Source organism: Eulemur rufifrons, chromosome 26, assembly GCF_041146395.1.
Source record: "Eulemur rufifrons isolate Redbay chromosome 26, OSU_ERuf_1, whole genome shotgun sequence".
NCBI lineage: Eukaryota > Metazoa > Chordata > Mammalia > Primates > Lemuridae > Eulemur > Eulemur rufifrons.
Window position 1 is genome coordinate 4,744,736 of NC_091008.1, and position 14,810 is coordinate 4,759,545.

Consider the following 14,810-nt stretch of genomic DNA (forward strand, 5'->3'; position numbering starts at 1 on the left):
GGCGCTGTCCTGCGTATTGAAAGATTTTTAGCAGCATCCCTGGCCTCTATCCACCAGATGCCAGTGGTATCTCCACCCTCCTACCCTACCCACGTGTGACAACCAAAACTGTTTCCAGAAATTGCCACAATGTCCCCTGAGGGACAAAAGTCACTCTCCCTTCCCCCAGCTGAGAACCACTGGGGTATCGTGCAAATATCAAAAAAAAATCGGCCGGGCGCGGTGGCTCACGCCTGTAATCCTAGCACTCTGGGAGGCCGAGGCGGGTGGATCGCTCGAGGTCAGGAGTTCGAGACCAGCCTGAGCGAGACCCCGTCTCTACTAAAAATAGAAAGACATTATATGGACAACTAAAAATCTATATAAAAAAAAAAATTAGCCGGGCATAGTGGCGCATGCCTGTAGTCCCAGCTACTTGGGAGGCTGAGGCAGTAGGATCGCTTAAGCCGAGGAGTCTGAGGTTGCTGTGAGCTAGACTGATGCCACGGTACTCACTCTAGCCTGGGCAACAAAGTGAGACTCTGTCTCAACAACAACAACAAAAAAATCATCATGCAAATAATCTGTCTTAAGCATAAAATGGTGATCTGACTTAATAAACTTAAATATCTTCAAAATTATAATACATTCCTATCCTCCCTGTCTCCTTTGGGGGCTTCTGAGTAACAATGTGTGGGCCTATTCCATACTATATAACCATAGGTGCAGATAAATAAATACTTGCGTTTCACAGACACACATTTGAACCATAATGTAACTTCCATGTATCTGAATGATAAGAATTCAATATATTACATTTGTCAGCCTGTACAAAAATCCCTTGAGTGCCAGGGGTAATGGTATTTTACCTCTTGCCTTGACCCATTCAGAAAAACTCTTTGCAAAAGTTGTCTTTCTAAATCCACCCAATAGATTCTTTCCTCCTTGTAATGAAAGTCCATGATCAGCGAGGCGCCGGCATCCGCCACCAATAGCTCATGATTTGTTCCTTCCAAATCAATCCGAAAGATACTATTTCCACGGGAGAAAATTAAGAAGGGTGCAGGACCTAAGCGGAAAGAAAGAAACCAAACTGTATATTTTCAATCCTTTCTCTGATTTAAAAAAAAAAAAAAATACTTCCCCATGACAGCCAACACAAGCAGAAATAATATTTAATTCCTGGTTTTATGTTTTAAATCAAGTCAATAGTATAAAGAGTTTCTGTAGAGGTTCACATAGAATTCCATATTTATTGCATGGGCCACACTTGCCCTAAAAAATTATTCTCTGTCTACCTGAAATTCAAATGTAACTGGGAGCTCTGCATTTTTATTTGCTAAATCTAGGTCGTGGGCCTCGCTGGATTGCTTAGTTCCTATAGGGCTTTGTGTGGTCCCCTCACCCTATGTATCTGGGGTTGATTCCTGTCCCAGGGGATGGCCACCTACCCATTCTGACACCCCAATACTCCACCTCGGCTTGGGAACTTGATCCCTTCTTTGGAAACCTCAGTGCTAGTTACTGGAGGACTCCACGCCGAGCTTGCCTTTGATGCAAGAGGACTCCAGGGAATGATTTCACTCCCTGCAGTCCAATTAGTTTCTTTGGTCTCTCCTGACCCAGGGTCAGGAAGCTCTGGCCACTCTGCCTTTAGAAAACGATGGCATCCCTGGGGATGAGTAGGGAGGCGGAAGAGAATTCTAGCACGTTCTTGCTTCCCTGCTGGGCGTACTGTATTCTGCTTTACCGTTAGACCTGAAGACCTTAATGGGACTTCACAGATGTGTCTATTGTCCTAGGGAGTAAACAAAAGGATGGTCTGACATCCTCTTACTCAGGGAGTATGTTCTAGAGTCAGGAAACATCAACTCCACTTTAGAGGATATATCGGAATAACGATACAAGAGGCAGGGAGAACTGTAAGATCGTGAGTTTGAAAAAGGTGCCAGCATAAATGTCCAAGGGAATTAGCTCCAATTGCTCTTCCCTTATCCTGGTGACAACACAATCCCTCTGCACAGCCATGGGGGGGCCCAGCCCCTGCTGTCACTCCAGCTGGAGATTCCCAGAGGCCTCCTCTCCAGTCCTGGCCCACCAGCTTCTCCGGACATCTCATGGGACCCCTCTGCCTTCATCCGAGGATTACAGAGGAAAGGAAATGAAATTATAAATGTGCAAGTATTTGATGAATCGTGGAGGACCACATATATATCACTGGCCACTGCTTGTCCCCACAATCCAGATTTCACTGCACAGGTTGTATGACTGTTTGGATTTGAGCCCCGGGACTGGAACGTGGGTATAACTCATCTCTAATAGAGCAGCGAACCATGGAGAAAAGGAAGACACGCAGAAAAGACATCCAAACCCGCAGCTGCTAAATCATACCCCACAGATTTCTACAGGCCTGTGGGTTTTGCCAGGAGTCCTCTTTGATATGTGTGCTGTGCACTCCCTATAAACTGAATCAATGTGTCTAACACATACTGTTAATTTTCTGATACATTGATACATTTGGTGAGATCAACATGTTAGCTATTTCAAAGTATCACTAAATAGGAGGTTTCCACATTTAAAAAAGGAGAAAGGAAAGGTATTCTAAACCTTTTAAGATTCCTTCTCCTGGAACATAATGCAAGTCTTTGTACATAATAGGTAGTCAAAAATTTTGAATAAGTCACTAAATTAATGAAGAAATAATTGTGGTTTTTTTTTGTTTGTCTGGGCTTTTACCAATACGAACAAATCCATAGAGACCAACAGATCTATCATATTTGTAAAAGAAGAGCTTGTTCTATGGTAGTTATTTTACTAACAGTAATAATAATAATACATTTTCACATCTGGATCTTGTTTATCCTCAATATAGCACCATGAACTAGATGAGCCAGGTATTAGTCAATAAAGCAGAGAGAAAAGAGGAATCTGAAGATACTTAAATCCATAAAACATACATCATTGCGTTCACTTCTCAAAAACCAAATAGCGAATAATTATAAAAATACCAAGTCAAAGTATGAAAAATTAATACATTTGATGTTCAGATTTTGCCCATCCAAGGGCAAATCATAGCATCTTGGAACTGGAAGACTCTAGATATTTCCTAGTTCAGTATTTCCCCAAATTGTTTGTTCAAAAGAATCACGCAGGGTAGGGCATGTGTGTGTGTGTGTGTGTGTGTGTGTGTGTATTGCGTATCCCTACCCTTGAGATTCCCATAATTCAATATGGCGGGGATGAGGGTTACCAATCTTGTTTTTGAAGACACTCTGGGTGGTTCTCTTGTCTTGGTGAACCCGGAAAACATGGATCTAGTTAGAAAGAGGAAATTCAATGATGTTTCCCAAAGTCCCACCACTGGCTGGTGGTGGAGTTGGAATTAGAGCCCAGGGACTCTGCTTCCGGTCCATTGCTCTCCAACCCTTTCCTGCCTTGATCCGGGTCCTCATGTGCCAAGACGTCAGGATCTTCATTTTACTTGCGTAACTGATTCTAATTCCATTTCTCCCCCAAACACTGTTCATTTTCCCTACGCTGTCAGCATCATTTTATGCAAATCGGGGCCCGGGCTGTATTTGCAAAAATGAAATATAATATGATTTCAAAGAAAATGAAACACATGGAGAATTAGGCTTGGTGAGATAGTCATTATTCTGTTCTACCACTGAAACTGACAAATAAGGCGGTGTTTTTTCAGACCTGTCAAGGACTCTGCAAACATCGGTGTGTGGTACGATCTGTGGGTTTGGATGTCAACAGGTGTGCATGTTTGAACAGCTAAAGCTTTCCCACGTCAAAACCTACAACGTTTATTTTGAGTGCGGTTCAGGGAGAGGGAAGTGTGTAGAAAATGGGACATCATTTCTAAGGGACACAAACCAAACACAGCAAACAGGTCACAGCACATCAATGGGAACCTCTGACTTTTCAACCTAGGGATTAGTACGGGATCTTCAGGAATTAGGAAAGAGTCCAGATTGTTGGGGACACATAAAGGCTTTGGTTGGTGACTACAAAGAACCGGGCCTCCAAGGCCCAGGAAGTCAATTACAGAAATCAGGCTTTGATTGAAAGTAGGCGGCAGAAACCAAACATTTCTCAACATAAGAAGTTCTTCTTTTCCCGGCTGGGAGTCCGTGGGAGTGGCCACACCCAGGTAAGCGAGGAGAGAAATTGTCTTCTGCAGGGGGGGGCCTTGGGGACAAAAGCTCCTGAGAGCTAGTCAACATGTAAATGGTAACCACGACCAGAGTGACAAGAAATCCCAGTCTTCTCTCAGGCCAACCCTGCCACCCGCCCTCCCCGCCGCAGCTTCCTTGCTCTGAATCTGGAGGCAGCAAAGAGACCTTCAAGGTCCAAAGGCACCATGAGCAAAGAACGTCGCCCCAAAGCCATGAACCCACGTAAGAAAGCCTGACACCTCCATGCCACCCCTCCTGGAAACCCACTTATGGGGCAGTGACTTGAACGACATCTTGGGTTTTACAAAGTGCAGAAGGTCTCATTTCACTCCGAAAGGCTACGGTGGTACTTACGAGGACAGATTTGCCTTTGGGGCAGTCACAGCTTTCTTCTCAACTTACTCATGTAAAAATTCAGGGCAGGGAAGAGAGAGAAGCCAGGTGATTCCGAAATAATACACCCAGAATGGGAAGTCAGGAAATTTGGATTTAAGTCTTAATTCTGTAAAGAATGCTCCAGGGCTCATCTTGCTTTCCTGAAAAATGCAAATGAAGATTGCCACCCCGGACCCTAAGTAACTGCAGAAATGTGTCATCTGGAGCAGGAAATAGCTCGCAGCCCACCCCAAATACACTCACACAGAAGCTGAAGAGCTTATTCCCAGGTCTGCGGGAGAGTGCTTGAGACTAGCAGGTTGTATAAAATTTTTTTTTTTTGAGACAGAGTCTCGCTCTGTTGCCCGAGCTAGAGTGCCGTGGCGTCAGCCTCGCTCACAGCAACCTCAAACTTCTGGGCTCAAGCGATCCTCCTGCCTCAGCCTCCCGGGTAGCTGAGACTACAGGCATGCACCACCATGCCTGGCTAATTTTTTCTATATATTTTTAGTTGGCCAGCTAATTTCTTTCTATTTTTAGTAGAGACAGGGTCTTGCTCAGGCTGGTCTCGAACTCCTGACCTCGAGCGATCCTCCTGCCTCGGCCTCCCAGAGTGCTAGGATTACAGGTGTGAGCCACCGCGCCGGGCCCTGATTGTTCTCTTAAGAGCTCTGTTTCAAGATACTTTGTGGAAAGCCCATTGGACAAATATCTCCATGGTTCCTCCCATCCAGAGGTGTTATGAAGAGACGAGTTTAGTAACTACGTCAGTGATGTTCCATGGCACTCCATGCAGTTCCAGCTTCAGCTGCTTCGCCACTCAGCCTCACTGGGAAGCTGGGCTGAGCTGTAGGACAGGCCCTCTGTGGTCCCCACCGGGAATCCTTTTTCGTTGATGTTCTGGTAAACGCAGTGGCCCCACCGTCGCTGAGTACGCTATACTATTTTTTTCATAAAATATGTAAAGAAGTCATTTTTGACTTCTGAGAAGTTTTCACGGAGAAAATTTCTTCTCTGATGCATTTTTCCTTTACTGGCTCATGAAAAAGAATCCTAGTTCTCCGTGCATTTCATTAATGAAACGGAAGTGTATATGAGAGTGGCTAAGATTACTGGCACTGGAAAAAGTATGCTTATGTTGACTGCTTATTGGCACCAACACTATTAGCTGTGTGACCTTCAGCCCATTACTTAACCTCTCTGTGCCTTGGTTTCTTTATCTTCAAAAAAAAAAAATAAAATGGGGGCTGGGCACAGTTGCTCATGCCTGTAATCCTAGTACTCTGGGAGGCTGAGACAGAAGGATCGCTTGAGGCCAGGTGTCTGAGACCAGCCTGAGCAAGAGTGAGACCCCCATCTCTATCAAAAATAGAAAAATTAGCTGGGCATGGTAGCACATGCCTGTAGTCCCAGCTACCCGGGAGACTGAGGCAGGAGGATCGCTTGAGCCCAGGAGTTTGAGGTTGCAATGAGCTATAATGACACCATTGCACTCTAGCCCTGGTGACAGAGTGAGACTCTGTCTCTAAATAAATAAATAAAATGGGGATACTAGTCTCTTATGGAATTGTTATAAATAATAAATTAATTAATTCATGTGAAGTGCTTAGAAACTTACCTGACCCAGTGAGTTCTCAGCAAATGTTGGCTATTGGTTTCTAGAAAATACTATAAGCTGAGATAGATTAGAAACACCTTTACTTTGACTCAACTGTGTAATTTTTTAGTACTTATTTCATCAAATTTTCAGCAATGCTTTCTGTGCCGTTCTCGACAGTATTTGCTGACAAGGGAACACATTTTAATTTGTTGTCTGTGGTTTCCCATGTATTATTTTAGCAGTATTTTACTACCACAGGAAGTAGGAGGAACAATTGCTTTGCCAATAGTCTGAGGCTTTTTTCTCTTTTGCTGTATTGTAAGAAACCTCAAGAGAGGCTTCTGACTTTTTATCATTACGTTTTGTAAACGTAGTCTTAAATGTCGTCCCTTTGAAGACAACTGCAAAAATTATAAAAAGTCGTTTTCAGATTTGGGCTGCCCATGTTCACCTGTCTTGCTTGTCCTGACAGCTTCGTGTTGCCCTTAGCTAACATTGCAAGCATGTTGCACACTTTTTGCAAGGTTCACCACTAATAACAGCAGTGTCAATCCATTTTTCAAACTCTCTTTTTGTTCATTTCCCTTTTTTGTCAAATCTGAAGACATTTTTATTGCTTTTACCTCTTAGGTAGCCAAAAAGAGCTCATTCTAAGAATAAGAAAAGTCTTAGGGCCGCCTTTCCCTCATTGTTCTCTTGGACTTGCAATATTAGTCTCGTGTACAATCCTTAGTTTTTTTTGTTTTTTTTTTTTTTGAGACAGAGTCTCTCACTCTGTTGCCCGGGCTAGAGTGCTGTGGCATCAGCCTAGCTCACAGCAACCTCAACCTCCTGGGCTCAAACGATCCTCCTGCCTCAGCCTCCCGAGTAGCTGGGACTACAGGCATGCGCCACCATGCCCGGCTAATTTTTTTCTATATATATTTTTAGCTGTCCAGATCATTTCTTTCTATTTTTAGTAGAGACGGGGTCTTGCTCTTGCTCAGGCTGGTCTTGAACTCTTGACCTCGAGCGATCCACCCGCCTCGGCCTCCCAGAGTGCTGGGATTACAGGCATGAGCCACCGCGCCTGGCCTTTAGTTTTTTTGTTGAAGGGTTTTTAAGCCACTTGCTGAATTTTGTAAGAGTTAGTTTTGATAAAACCAAATCATGTGACCATAAGTCATCAGGCCAACTGCAGCCCATCCCCGATCTGACCCCCGAGCTCTAGAGCCCACTGTCCCCTCAGGACACCCTGTGCATGTGGATCGGTATCACCACTGTTAGCCCGAGCACATAATTAATGTTTATTAAATACTTGTCGATTTGATTTGAATGAATCCATTGGTGTAATTTATGTGAAAGGAAATCCCAGTCCTACTTTCAAAGCGCTTTCAACATAGAGAACTAAATACATTAAACTTTCCCTAAAGCAACTTAAAATCATTAGTAGTTTTTGGTCAGAAGAACTAACGAGGCCGGGCGCGGTGGCTCACGCCTGTAATCCCAGCACTCTGGGAGGCCGAGGCGGGAAGATCGCTCGAGATCAGGAGTTCGAGACCAGCCTAAGCAAGAGCGAGACCCTTGTCTCTACAAAAAAATAGAAAGAAATTATCTGGACAACCAAAAATATATAGAAAAAATTAGCCGGGCATGGTGGCACATGCCTGTAGTCCCAGCTACTCGGGAGGCTGAGGCAGGAGGATCGCTTGAGCCCAGGACTTTGAGGTTGCTGTGAGCTATGGTGACGTCACAGCACTCTAGCCAGGGTGACAGAGTGAGACTCCATCTCAATAAATAAATAGATAATAATAAAGCACTCTCTCTCCCAAGCAAAGTGTGTACCACATAGAGGTGGTGGAAGATGGTTCGCTATTAGTAGAAAGAAAATATTAGAAATGTTATGTGTTGTGTAATGTTCATTATGCATATGTTTGTTTACATATACATATGTTCATATGTATAACGTGCATATTACATGTATGTAATTGGTAAACGTTTATTGGGAGCATATGCTCACATTTTAATTATTTCACAGATGGGATGGAGTTTGGAGACTACCGATTTAAAGAAAACAACCAACCATACTACACAAGGAATTATTTCAAATGGCTTTTCATAAAGGCAGATTTGTAGATTATAAAGTCAGGTTTCTCATTTACTTGAGCCAAATTGCTGGTCCCTTTACTTTTGATGGAAGCCATTCATTACTGGTTCTACCCTGAGCACAAGAAAATGGTTCTCACTTTCTAACTTCTAAAGTGAATGTCAAATATTTGGACAACCGGAAACTCTCCCCAAAACGCAAATTCATTTCATGAGCTAATTTACCATTTCTTTTAACGGCTTTGAAAATCTTAGAGAAAGGGATTCCAAACATGGGAGGAACATATGCAAAAATTGAAATAATCACTATCACTTTCAAGTGGCTTGTTTTCCGCTGTTGTTTAAACTTACTACTGATAAGAACTCTAACAGGTTTAATTTGCACCGAATGGAATTTTTTTTAAATCGGTTGGTGTGATAGAAAGACAAACACCAGAGCTACAGTTCTACAAGGGCACTGGCTCAAATCCAGTTGCTGTGTTCTTGAATTTTAATAAACGTTTCTCCTGATGACAAAAATATGAGTTATCTAGTTATGTCGAGTACAGTTTTTAATGCTGTAAAACTATCACTGGGCATTTCAATGTGGTATTTTTCCATGTGAAAAAAATGTCCAATGATTATAGGAGACACGATTATAGGAGCCACCTTTAGAAAATGCTGTTAAATATTACCACCCATAAAAATAATTTTAACATTAAAAATATTAATAGAAGCCAAGGCTTGTTGAGTGGTTATTATATGCCAGACGCTGTCTGTGCGGTTTACACATTAACTTAGTAGTTCTAAACCCAGGCTGCCGGTTAGAACCCAGAAAGCGTTTAAAAAAAAATGAGGGCTGGAGTCCACGTGCAGAGGAGAATGATCCAGATTGCCTGGGGTGGTGGCCTGGGCGCCGGTGATCCTGTCCCACAGCCAGCACTGAAAATGAACGCATTGACACAGCGCCAACAGCCACCCAGGAAGGGGCCGTAATTGTCCTTATTTCACAGTCAGGAAAATGAGACCCGCGGCTCACAAGCCGCAGAGGTGGAATTTGAACCCAGGCGGGTAACGTGTGTCCAAGATTCATGCTCTTTACCACCAAGCTTCCCTGCCCCGAGAAGACCAAAACCACTGGCTATTTGGGGGATGGTTTCCATTCACGCATTCTCCGTAAAAGATCATTTCTGTCATTTCTCTGCAGTTCGATTTTTAAGAGAGTTTTGCATACCTCTGGCTGAAAAAACTAACGATAGATTCTGATCTGGTAATGACTCTGATCTGCACATGCTGACCAAGCCTGAGCCGGTGCTGAAATCAGTGATTTCTCTGTTTGCTGTTAAAAGTGATCTCCCCTCTTGGCTCCTTTTTTTTTTTTTTTTTTTTTTTTTGAGACAGAGTCTCGCTCTGTTGCCCGGGCTAGAATGCCGTGGCATCAGCCTCGCTCACAGCAACCTCCAACTCCTGGGCTCAAGCGATCCTCCTGCCTCAGCCTCCCGAGTAGCTGGGACTACAGGCATGCGCCACCATGCCCGGCTAATTTTTCTATATATATTTTTAGTTGTCCATATAATTTCTTTCTATTTTTAGTAGAGACGGGGTCTTGCTCTTGCTCAGGCTGGTCTCGAACTCCTGACCTCGAGTGATCCCCCCCCCCCCGCCTCGGCCTCCCAGAGTGCTAGGATCACAGGCATGAGCCACCATGCCTGGCCCCCTTCTTGGCTAACTTAATGCTGCCCCAATCACTCGTGCAGCCGGCTCTCTGAGGCTCTCTGAGGCTGGCCTTCCTCCTCACCCTTTATTTACCAAGAAAGTTCGCATGCAAAATGCCATAATGCAGGTATAGACGTCAAACAGGAACAGTTCCTTTCTCCACTGATATTTGTCCTCCAGGGTAAACAGGCTGGAAAGTTCACAAGCCACTTGCCAGCAGTTTTCTTTACTGCTGTCCTCACCTGCTAGCCCAGAGAGAAGCTAACAGAATACACAGTCACTTTAGAAAGGGAGGGAGAGGGGAACAGAAAGAAAACCAGATTCTGTGTTGCTGTCCCTTGGTTTATGTGGCAAGTGGTCACGTGAGTGCCAACCTTGCGTCAGTTTGCCTGAATCTTGTCAGGCCACAAAGCATTCTTCCTGCTGGGTCAGGTTGGCCACAGAGGTGGTCTGTCTCAATGCCAAGGGCGAGAAATAAGGCAGGTAGAATTTAAATGGGGGGGGGAGGCCAGGCAAGGTGGCTCACGCCTGTAATCCTAGCACTCTGGGAGGCCGAGGTGGGAGGATCGCTCGAGTTCAAGACCAGCCTGAGCAAGAGCGAGACCTTGTCTCTACTAAAAATAGAAAGAAATTATATGGACAACTAAAAATATACATATAAAAAATTAGCCGGGCATGGTGGCGCATGCCTGTAGTCCCAGCTACTCGGGAGGCTGAGGCAGGAGGACCACTTGAGCCCAGAAGTTGGAGGTTGCTGTGAGCGAGGCTGATGCCACGGCACTCTAGCCCGGGCGACAGAGTGAGATTCTGTCTCAAAAAAAAAAAAAAAAAAAAGAATTTAAATAGGGGGAAAATAGATGATGGCACCGTATCTATTTAAAGAGGAGAAAGAAACACTATCCTCTGAAATGTCGAGGCTTACAGAGGGCGACCCGGGCGGTTATCAGCTAACATGAGACAGGGAGTGTAAAGTATGGAATTTAAACCAGTGACTTGCAAGAAACAGGGAGCAAAGAGGCAGGGAGTCACAGAGTGGCATCCAAACATTCCACACCCCAGGGGGTCTGTGACATGTCCCTGCACCGTTCAAATAAGGCATCTCACAGGGTGACTCGATCAAAGAGACGTAGCCAAGACATGGAGCCCAAGAGGAGACGTATGAAGCACACTCCGCTCACGACTGTGCTTGGTGCATTTCAGGTGTTATCATGGGACCCCCACAGCGATCCTAAAAGGAGGGGTGTTATTTCCCAGCGATATCCTGAGATACCCCAACTAGTAGGTAGGTAGCGTGGATTTGAAGTGAGGTTTGCTGCTTCTAGAACCTGTGCTCCTTCCACTCTGTGACGCAGTCTCCCTAACTCACTGTCCCTGTCCTCGCTTATTTGCTGCAACCTGCCTCAGTGAAGGCCCTTCTGAACCCCCAGCAAGATGGCTAGGCATGCAAGGCCCAGGCTTGCTGTCTAGCAGGAACGAGGCTGTTCCAAGACCCGAAGGTGCTCCTTCAGCGTTCATTTCTGTAATTTCTCTCCTCTCTGGGGTTGTGCTTCAGCAACCTGGGCTCTTGTTCCCCAGCCACTGGCTGCCTGCCTGGCCGTCACCACCACCCTCACCCCCATGCGTATGGCGGCACCCAACCCTACTCGTTCGCCAACCACTAGGGGGAAAAGTCTCCCACCCGGACAGGCTCCAGTCCACTTGATCTAACTGTATTCAAAAGCTTTTACTTCTGCTTCCAACAGCTGAGCAAGAGGTTCAAGGGTCCCTTTTGTCATTGGTCACCCCCTGTGTTTGCTACTCCCTAGGACTATGTGCTTTGCAGGTCAGGGAAAGACTCCTCATTCATTCAGCAAGAATTTACTGAGTGCATACGATGAAAGCGAAAATGTTCTAGGGGCTGACAACAGAGATAAGTAGAATTGAGTCCGTCTGTCAAATACTGTGAGTTCTGCTCACCTGTTGCAATGAGCACCACCTGGTAACAGCGCCCTGAGATTCTCAGCAAGAGCACCTGGTTTCCTTGTTCCGAACTTCCTTAATGGGAGGGCCAGGACGGCCAGCCAGCGTTGGCAGCCGGGCTCAGTTTTGTTCTCTTTATTCAAACTATCTCTGTACTGTCTTTCAGAGCTTTCTCTTCCGGAAACTTTACCGTGTTTCCCTGGATCTACCTCTTTCTGGGAGCCAGACCCTATCCCAAAAGGGCAAGGTGATACAAAAGGAAGGTCAGGGCTGCTCAGACCCTCGGGGCAGCAATTTGCAGACCCACCCAGGGATTAAAGAAGTGAGTTAACAGGGAGAGAGAGAGAGAGACAGGGAATGTTTTTCATGCAAGATCCTTTGGCAGGATTGTAACTTGCATTTGTTAAAATTCCCATTCCCCCTTGGTTAAAAACCCATTTAAAATGAGAGAGAGGTGGCTTATCCACCCAGTGTCATTTCTTAGTCCTTCTCAGTTACCACCTGCACCTGTTACCAAACAAACTGCAGCCGTGTCAGAGCTTGAGAAACAGCCAGAGTGGGAAGGAAGGGAAAGAGGTCGAACTTGAAACTTAGGTTAATTTTCACGATGACCTTTGTTCACAAGTCGTTTTCCATTTTTCCCTTACTGTTAGCAACTTCTGAATTCTTACACCAAGTTCTCAGAAAGAAGGATTTTTTTTTTTCTTTATGGCTTAAAGAGAGACAGTTTCCAATAAACACACAAAAAACCACCTGTTTCCCTGATTTCCAATATAAAGCTGTTCCACTAAGTGTTAGCTACTCCTCACGTCCCAATAGTAACTGAGGCTTCTAAGAATAGCAATGCTCAGCTAGTTTAAAATGAGACACAGTCACTCACACACAGAACGGTTTGAGAGCCACGGATTTTTTTACGGTTGGTGGCAGGTGAGTTCTAACGGCCACAAAGAACATAAACATGCATCAGAAAACAAAAATTAAGCAAACAGGCACACCCAAAGGCAAATCAGAAGGAAAGAAAACAAATGCCCGAGCATACAAGGCGGCATGAACAGGTGTCTGAGGGCAGTCCCTGGGGACCGGATTACTCACCCAGACAGGTGGCATTCGCGTCGCCGGCCGGGGGACCTTCAGGACAGTTCCGGTGCGGCGGCTCTGACAGGCTGACAAAACTGAACTTACAGACTACCGGCAGCAGAGTGATCAGTAAAAGCAGCATAACCGTGCTGGCTTTGAGCTTTCAATAGAAAACAATTTGATCTTGCTCTGGCATCGCCCAGGCAAGCTGCGTGTGTGTCTGAGCCCGCACGTGGCCACCTAGGCTGGCCCCCAGCCCTGGGACATCTTTTCCTGTGCCGTCACCTTCCACTCCTTTTTGCACTCCCAGAGCTGGTGCGTGCAGCCCTCAAGGGACGCTGCAGGAAAGATTTCTTTATCTCAGTTTTTTTTTTTTTTTTTGGAAGCCAGTTAAGAAATATCTGACACCCTGATGACAAATTTCACAGAGTTTAACTGGCCCCGCTCCGGAGGCCTGCGGCTGACTTCGCGGTGACGCTGTGACAGACGGCAGCCAGGCAAAGGCTCAGAGAGCAAAAGGAAAAGGAAAGAACTGATGGAAAGTTCCAGCCACAACCCTTGGATGAGGCTGAAGGGAGAAATACGCCGAGACAAGTGGTTCCTCCCCAAACACGGTTGCTCTTTTTGCAAAGTGCAATGACTCCCGTTTTCCTTTTTAAATTCTCTGGTGGCTCCACCTCCTCTCCTTTAGTGACACTCCAGTGAGCCTCTGTCTGCAAAGGCGAGTGTGGGCCATGCCTTGGACAGGAAAGCAGGGCCGGCTGCCAAAGAGGAGATAACCCGCTAGTCGCCATAAATACCCCGGGCAGAGCGGGGACAGCGCAGTCAGGACGGGGCGAAGGAGCTGGTGGTGTCTTGCAGGAACCTGCTGGACATCGGCTCTGCTTTAATACCTCGGAGGATGGAGACGAAAGTAAACCATGTGGTCCAAATCCATGGCGAATGCCACCGCTGATAATTCAGATTTATAACCACTGATCACTCACATAAACGATGCTAAAGATAATTCACCTTTGGCTCATTATTTAGCAGCAATGTCAACAGCAGTGCACATTCCTGAAGCTTGATCGTTTTCTCTCTCTCTCTCTCTCTCTCCTGTATATTTTATAGCGGAATTTGAAACATTCTTTCCAAATCAAAGGGAAATCCCTGAAGCCAAATGAAGAGATACAGTATATGCACAGACACGCTTCTTTCAGCACGAGCGTGATAAAACCGTGCGAGGGGCCAGGGGTGCGGGGAGAGGAGTGGGTTGTTGTTATGATAGAGCCGAGCTGGGGAAAAATAAGCGAATGGTGCAAAAAGCCGGGAAGCGCTGGAAACCAGCACAGCTGAATGCTGTTCCTCCTCGGATAGTGTAGGCAATCTGCTCACGTCGTGGTCGTACACAATAAGAGCTTGACAATCTCCATCAGCTGTCTTGACCCCTTTCTCCTTGGAGCGACGGTGGTTATGTCTTCAAGCGTACACCCAGGGTCCAGAAATTTCCAGCTCAGGCAAACGATTTACCCCAGATTCGATGAGGGACGGAAATTTCTGCCAGTTTACTCCAACCTGGAAAAGAGACTTGCAATTTAAGTTGCCCCGAGGTAGTGTTTCCAGTGCTCGTCAAAATGCAGGTAAAGCAGTAGTCACAAAAATAACCATCACATCAGCGAATACCCGTTATAGAGGAGAACAGAACAACTCTTAGCCTTTTAGTGGTATTCAGTGATGTCCTGATTATTCTTCAAAGACTAGGTGACTTTTCTGGAACAGCTGAAGCCAGGATTTCTCTGATTTCAGCCAGCTTCTGCCAGGCAACTTTGACCCCAGGGGAACATACCCTGGGAGGAGGGGAGGCAAGGGAAGTCAGG

At 45.6% G+C, this 14,810-nt stretch overlaps 1 protein-coding gene across 4 annotated transcripts in view; it reads right to left on the reverse strand.

Moving 5' to 3' along the window:
* The window catches only part of EGF (epidermal growth factor), a 65,026-nt gene extending 51,708 nt beyond the window's left edge, over positions 1–13,318 (reverse strand). For all 4 annotated transcript variants that reach the window (XM_069459208.1, XM_069459207.1, XM_069459206.1 and 1 more), the window contains exons 1-2: positions 12,970–13,318; positions 849–1,048 (exon numbers count right to left, since the gene is read on the reverse strand). In XM_069459208.1, coding sequence (XP_069315309.1) covers positions 849–1,048; positions 12,970–13,096 — 327 coding nt within the window. In that variant the 5' untranslated portion in view covers positions 13,097–13,318. The remainder of the gene's footprint in view (positions 1–848; positions 1,049–12,969) is intronic.
* Positions 13,319–14,810: the final 1,492 nt, after the last annotated feature.